General features: G+C 31.3%; 1 protein-coding gene across 1 annotated transcript; it reads right to left on the bottom strand.

Moving 5' to 3' along the window:
- Positions 1–3,121: 3,121 nt before the first annotated feature.
- Positions 3,122–5,928, bottom strand: LOC120076768 (ubiquitin-like protein 5). The gene is made up of 2 exons (XM_039030674.1): positions 5,621–5,928; positions 3,122–3,404 (listed from the first exon to the last, which is right to left on the bottom strand). Exon 1 carries the CDS (start codon positions 5,840–5,842, stop codon positions 5,621–5,623), a length of 222 nt encoding a protein of 73 aa, XP_038886602.1. The 5' UTR covers positions 5,843–5,928; the 3' UTR covers positions 3,122–3,404.
- Positions 5,929–6,817: the final 889 nt, after the last annotated feature.

Here is a 6,817-nt window from a genome sequence, read left to right as displayed (position 1 = left end):
TATTATATAATTAACATAGGGTATTTGATACATTATAATACAAAGTTTATTTTGAGATGAATTAAATATTTGAATATGATTCAAATACTAATATATGGATGAGATTCATACAATTACATTTAGTATAAATGTGATTTATATTAAATGTCATGTATTATTGAGAAAAATAAAAACTATAAGTTATATTGTATTTGATACAATATAAAAACTATAGGTTATATGTTATATTTAATATAACATATAGTTATATATACATATAATAAGTTAGTTATTTTACATATATATATATATATAATTTAAATTTAAATTTAAATTTCAAAATTAAAGGGACTCCCTCCCCTTAATTATCTCTCAATGAATCGTGGTAGGGAGGTTACATATTATTCATCTTCTTCCCCTATCTTCAAAAATTTTTAACAGAAGTTCTCTATGTGATTTTGAAAAAGGATTACATAGAAGAAAAATTATCCCTCCAAAAACTTTCTCCCTCTCCCAAACTCAGGGCCCACACACTCCCGAGAATTCTCTTATCCTACAGAGAATATAGAGGTTGATTTTGTGGCGGTGTCCTCGTTGACGGCGTTTTGATTCGTGATTGATTGTGACCGGAGAGGAGGCTTTCATGAAGAAGTTGTTCTTCAAAGGTAAGTTAATCACTAACCTTTCTTCCTCTTTTTTATTTACAAGCATATTGTAAATGAAGCCCTCCACTTCAATTGATATTTTTTTCACGAAAAGCAAATATGTATATGTATAATTATATGTTTACTACATATAAATTTGTGAAAAACAAAATTGGAGACAATCCCGCTTCCATAGTAGACCTCACAGTTCCTTCAATTAAGTAATCGAGAGTAGTGTGACGATCCATTCTAAGTTCCAAATTTCGTTGAAATTCTGGAAATTTTCTACTCAAACGTTTATAAAAGATGAAGAGTAATATTACAACTTTCAAAAGAATAAGAATATTTTTAAACAAATAGCGAAACTCGTATGCATTTTTTATAATCTAACCTAACTAATGTGCTCCTATCAAATCAGATTAACCATAAAAATATTATCATGTCTCATTAGCTTTCTTTTAATAACAAGATAATGATTACAAATGGAATAACATCAAATGCCATTTCTCAAAACTCCAAAACTACAGAGAACTAAAAATAAACACTTTGAACAAATTTTCTAACGCCCAAGTCCAAGATTCAGAATAGGATCACGGTCCTTTCAACATGCGTTGTCTTCACTCGCATCTTAGGAAAATTCCCAAGAGATCACCCGACATAGAATTGCTCCAAGTTAAGTATTAACTTTAAAGTTTTTATAATTGAGCCAAAAGGAAGGTGCACCTTATTGGTATAAGTAGTAACTTTGAATTCTTTTAAGTCTTTATTAACCATACTTTCACATCCTCGGGATCTTTCTCATTCAAATATGATATCGGTTCATTCATGTCCTCCTCCTAAACTTGGAGAATCACACATTTAGGACCCGTTTGATAACGTTCATGTTTCCGATTTCTTGTTTCATGTTCCCTGTTTCTTCTATTTAAAGAACTAAAAATAGAAATATGTTTGGTAACTATTTATGTTTCCTATTTCTTGAAAAGAAAAAGAAAAAGAAAAAAACAAAAACTTGTTTGATAACCCTTTCTTGTTTTCCATTCCTCATTTTTTTCCTTTAATTTTTTTCCCGTCGTTGGCCACCACTTCAACCATCGCCACCACCCAACTCCAGCTAAAACCAATAGTGGCCACTCATGGCCACCGCTGTTGGCCAATTTTGGCAACCATCACCACCTTCGACCACTACCATTGATAGCCAACTCCAACCGTTGCCACGAACTCCTATGGTGATCATTTATTGTTTCTTGTATTTTTTTCCTAACATTTTCTCTTATTTTATAGTTTAAATATAATGTAGTTATGTAAAATATATATATATATATATGTATGTATATGTAGCATACATCAAATTATAAATGTATCAAATATACACAAGCCCCACTGCAAAGTAAATGCCTATCATATAATTATTTCTATCATTCATATGTTACTAAAAATTTGATATGAAATATTATTTCTTATTAAACAAATTCGACTCAATTATATTATTATGTAAATATTGGTAAACGAAATTTATATAATTATAATCAATTTCAAATACACTACAAACAATATATTTAAATTTAAAATAATATATAAACATGCATGTTGCAAAATTTAAAATTTAAAAACTAAATTTGGAAATTTACAATTTAAAAATCAAAATAATATATAAATTTAAATATTAGAAAATTTAAAATTAAATTAAACATATAATTATAAAAGAAGTTAATAAAAAAAATATAAAAGAAAGAAAGAAATGTAAAATAGATATAACCAAATTAATATAGAAATAAATGAAATAATTTTTTTTTTTTTTTTAAAAAAAAAAAGCATAACTATATTCCACGAGGATCGAACCTATTACCCATAGATAAAGCCTGAGTGCATCTCATTGCCAACCAACCAAACAAACCAACGTTCTAGGTCTTGGAAGAAACAAAACTGAAAAAAATGGAAACAAAACATGAACAAACTATTTTTAGTAGTCCTTCGATTGTGGTTCCATTTTTTAAAACGTTTCTCAAATTCTAGAAACTAGAAATGAGAACAATTATCAATCACATCTATTTCTTAAAAAATGAAAAACAGAAACAGAAGACAAGAAACAATAACGTTATCAAATCTCAAATTTACAACTTGCAAAATTAATATTCAACCTAACTAAGAGACAATACCAATCGAATTGACAAGTTGCAGCTTTCACATTTAAAAGGCAGTTAAAGTTGAAGCTGAGAGAAAAACCTTTATGCATTTTCCGAGGATAATAGGAGAATATATTCCCCACCCTATACATATTTGTTATTTTTTATTAATCATTAACGAATATACTAAAAATCAATTATTTACTGACAAAAGAATCCGAATCTTCAAACAAAGAGTCTATACCCTCAATCCTAATTCTTCAAATAAAAAATAGGATAAGAATGAAAATAAAAATAAATTCATAGGATCAAGAATGATAATTCACCTCTAGGCATTGATCCACTGTCATATATATACATGCAATACCACATAAGTTTCTCAAATTTTGAATTTGAAATCCACTTCTTAAATTCGAAATCAATGAGAACCAAAGTAAATGATCCCTTAAAGCATAAGGTTAATTGAAGTTACCACAACATAAACAAGCAGTTTGATTGTGTATGTATTACACTTGAAATCACAAACCAAGTTTTATTCTGAAACAGTCATCAATATATGCGTCTTATGTTACAAATTACACAGGCAGCGCCATACGACAACATTGAGCTAAGAGAGTGGTAGCAAAGCACACCGTATGGCTTTCCACGCCTGCATTAACTGAATTAAAAGGAGACAAAATCAGCTTATTCATATTCATTTTTCGAAATGAAAAGCAACAATGCGTAGAATTTTAAGCTAAGATACAAGAAATAAATTATCATATGATAGTTCGAGGAATTTTATCCATTATATATACATTCCTCAATCACCAATTTTTTCACAAAGTTCGAAGAATTTGAATATCTGACCTCTTGACTTAGGGTATAGGTCTTAACTAGTCAACACCTATGCTCAGGTGCGTAATTGAGGTCTTTAACTAGTCAACACCTACAGGTGCGTAATTGAGGAACATATTAAAGTTGCCTCTCCTTAACTACAAGAAAATAAACCTTGCCACTTGGGAGTTGGGAGTAAGGCTCCCTAAATGACGAATCCAAAATAGAAACCTCACCTCTTTAAGGAATTTTCTCTATGTAGAGTTGCAGAGGACCAGTCGTAGTGTCCCACTGGTTTAGGCCTAGGGTGTTTCAATTCCTTTTGAAAGAGATTTAAAAATTAAATTTTCATGAGGATTTCCCTATTTGTTGCAAACCCGGAAACTCCCAGTTTAGCCATTTAAAAGGGTGAAGTTATCCTCGATCCAGAGAGCAGGAGAAAGTAACGAATGGCAAATTCTAATGATAAATCAGTGTTTTGAAGCCTTCCGAATAATTCCCCTCACCCACCCATTTCCATTTGGCACAAAATAGTTGACAGCAACCTGCTGACATTGTTCATATATGGCTTATAGATACTTGTCATCTGGTTCATATGACAGAAAGTTCTTCCTACTTTCTGGCATTTCCTTGATGTGGTTCCCGGGAAAAATGGCTTTAGGCAAAGGTGGCATAATTGGATATTAAGCTGCATTTTTCCAATGTTTTTAAATGACCTTGTGGTAGAGTGAAAAACCCCGAGAAGAGGGGTCAGAGATGGGATGATTCATTGTTACATTTCTAATTCGCCTATCGATGGATGTTTAGGTTGATAAGGAGTAGAATTACTAATAACTACACCATAGGGAAAGATAATTTCATTTGAATGATACAGGGCTATAAAGAAAGCTTAATCAGGTAATAGACAGTTCCCCAAGATCCATTAGATTAATTGATCACAGCGGATGAATGACTCATATGGTGGATTTAATTCAACATGGTTATATGAGACGCACCAGTTGTCCAGCAACACCCCCATAGGTGGACGAGCTCAATACAAAAAATTATTTCCAGAACTGTTTCTTGCTTTAGCAAAGTGATCAGCGTTCTGGCTGGAACAAAGGACTTCCTAATTCACCTATAACGAACTATGCTCCAAATTCATCTGAATCGTGGCACCTTTATTTTCACCAACTTCTTTTATATCTAAATTACAACAGCTAAAACATGCCTACTCAATCACAGATCAATACTTCTACCACATCCATTATATGTACTTTCAAATTTAAACTGCACTTTCTACTTTACATCATCGGCATTTAAATTAACATGTAGCAGTCATCTACCTTGACAGTTTTAAAATGGATAGTAAACTCTCTAGCCTAAGCCAAAAATTAAAGCGAAAACAAATAAATAAGGCCCCGTTTGGTAACCATTTTGTTTTTTGTTTTAGTTTTTTAAAATTAAGCCTATGAACACTACTCCCATCTCCAAATTTCTCCCATTGTTATCTAATTTTCATCCATGGTTTAAAAAATCAAGCTGAATTTTGAGAACTAAAAAAAGTAGCTTTCAAAAAGTTGTTTTTATTTTGAAATTTGGCTGAGAATTCAATAAGAAAGATGTAAATCATGGTAAGAAATGTGGATGAAATAGACTTATTTTTCAAAAACAAAAATAAAAAACCAAATTGTTATCAAATGGGTGGAATTCACGCGGGGCCTAAACAATTCCCAGGTTTTCTATTATTGTCCTATCTCTACTCCACACAACCAAAGTTATTACCGCCAACGTCGCCCTAAAATCCAACAAACAAGATCAACTGGTAAACAATGACCAGACCAAAGTTAAATTACCGCCATCTTTTCTCTCTTTGCCTTGACCAAAACTCATGGATGGAGTCATAAATATTAGGACCGAGTAAGGCAAAATTCTAGGGATAGGCCATAGTGAACAGAATGAAAAGAAAACATCATATGTAAGAGAATTTCATCATAAATTCAGAAAAATCAACCAGAGCCTCCAAAACTCATCACATAAGAAAAACAAATAAATATCCAAAAGTGGTGAGAAAATAACCTAATTGTAGTAGAGTTCGAGGCCCATGCCGTCGTGGATTTCGTAATCCTTGAGAGTAATATGATCCTTGTAGATATTGTACCATTTTTGAATCCGAATCTTCTCAGCTCTAGTCCCAGTCTGGGCAGCCACGAGCTTCTTCAAGTCGCCGATGGTGTCGTCTTCATTGCACTTCACTCTCACCTTCTTCCCCAACCGATCATTCAACACCACCTCGATCATCTTCTTCTTTCTCCCAAGAAAGCAAAACCCTAGGTCGCCTTAGAGTTCAACACAGCAAAATGCAAAATTAAAGAGAGAATTTTTGCGCTCGTTCGTTTTTTATTATATATTTTCCGCCGCCTTGAAAATTCGGCGTCAATGGCGTTGACTTGGTCGTCTTCTGATAATACAAATACTCTTAGTACCGCTACGCCGTCGTTTCAACCTTTTCTTTTTTAATTGAAAAAAAAAATGATAAATGGTCAAAAATAGCATGTATAAATTTTTACCTTATAAAACTAGCATCATTTTTTAAAATTCGTAAGAATAGTTTTTCTTGATCTATCTCGGACAAGATCGACTACGAGATTTTAGTTAAAAAATCAAAATTTCTAACTTATCGATTGTTTAGTACTTCATCGATATATCTTGTCCGATTATACACCAAGATTATGTGCATCTGTTAATCTCGGACAAAATAACACCGAAATTCTATATATTTGAGCTTTCTGGTGAAATTTTGGACATAATTAACATCGAAATTCATATATTTGAGCTTTGATTCTATATATATCCCAAATCTTACCCAAATTTTCGCAAAATTTGATCAATTCCAACATTTAGAAATCTTAAATCAATTTGTAAAAGCTATTTTGATAATTGGAAAACTCATTTGGAATTTGGAAAATTCATATAATTATGAAAAACATAAATTATGCTAAATATTTGAAAAATTACGTAATAATTTGATATAATATATAATAAACATAATTGAATTTGGAGAAAAATTGAACATATATAACATTTGGCATAATATTTGGGAAGATTACATAATAAAAATTAGCAAATCTCGATGTGTAACTAAGCCCGAAATGAATTGAGAAAAATTATTTTAACAAGTTTTAAAAAAGCTACTAGTTTTGTAGAGTGAAAACCTAAACATGCTAGTTCTGATATATATATTTTTTTTAAAAAAAAAAAGGTTTTTTTTATCCG

The sequence above is a fragment of the Benincasa hispida genome, chromosome 4, assembly GCF_009727055.1.
Source record: "Benincasa hispida cultivar B227 chromosome 4, ASM972705v1, whole genome shotgun sequence".
Taxonomy (NCBI): domain Eukaryota; kingdom Viridiplantae; phylum Streptophyta; class Magnoliopsida; order Cucurbitales; family Cucurbitaceae; genus Benincasa; species Benincasa hispida.
This window is presented reverse-complemented; position numbering and strand designations above follow the sequence as displayed.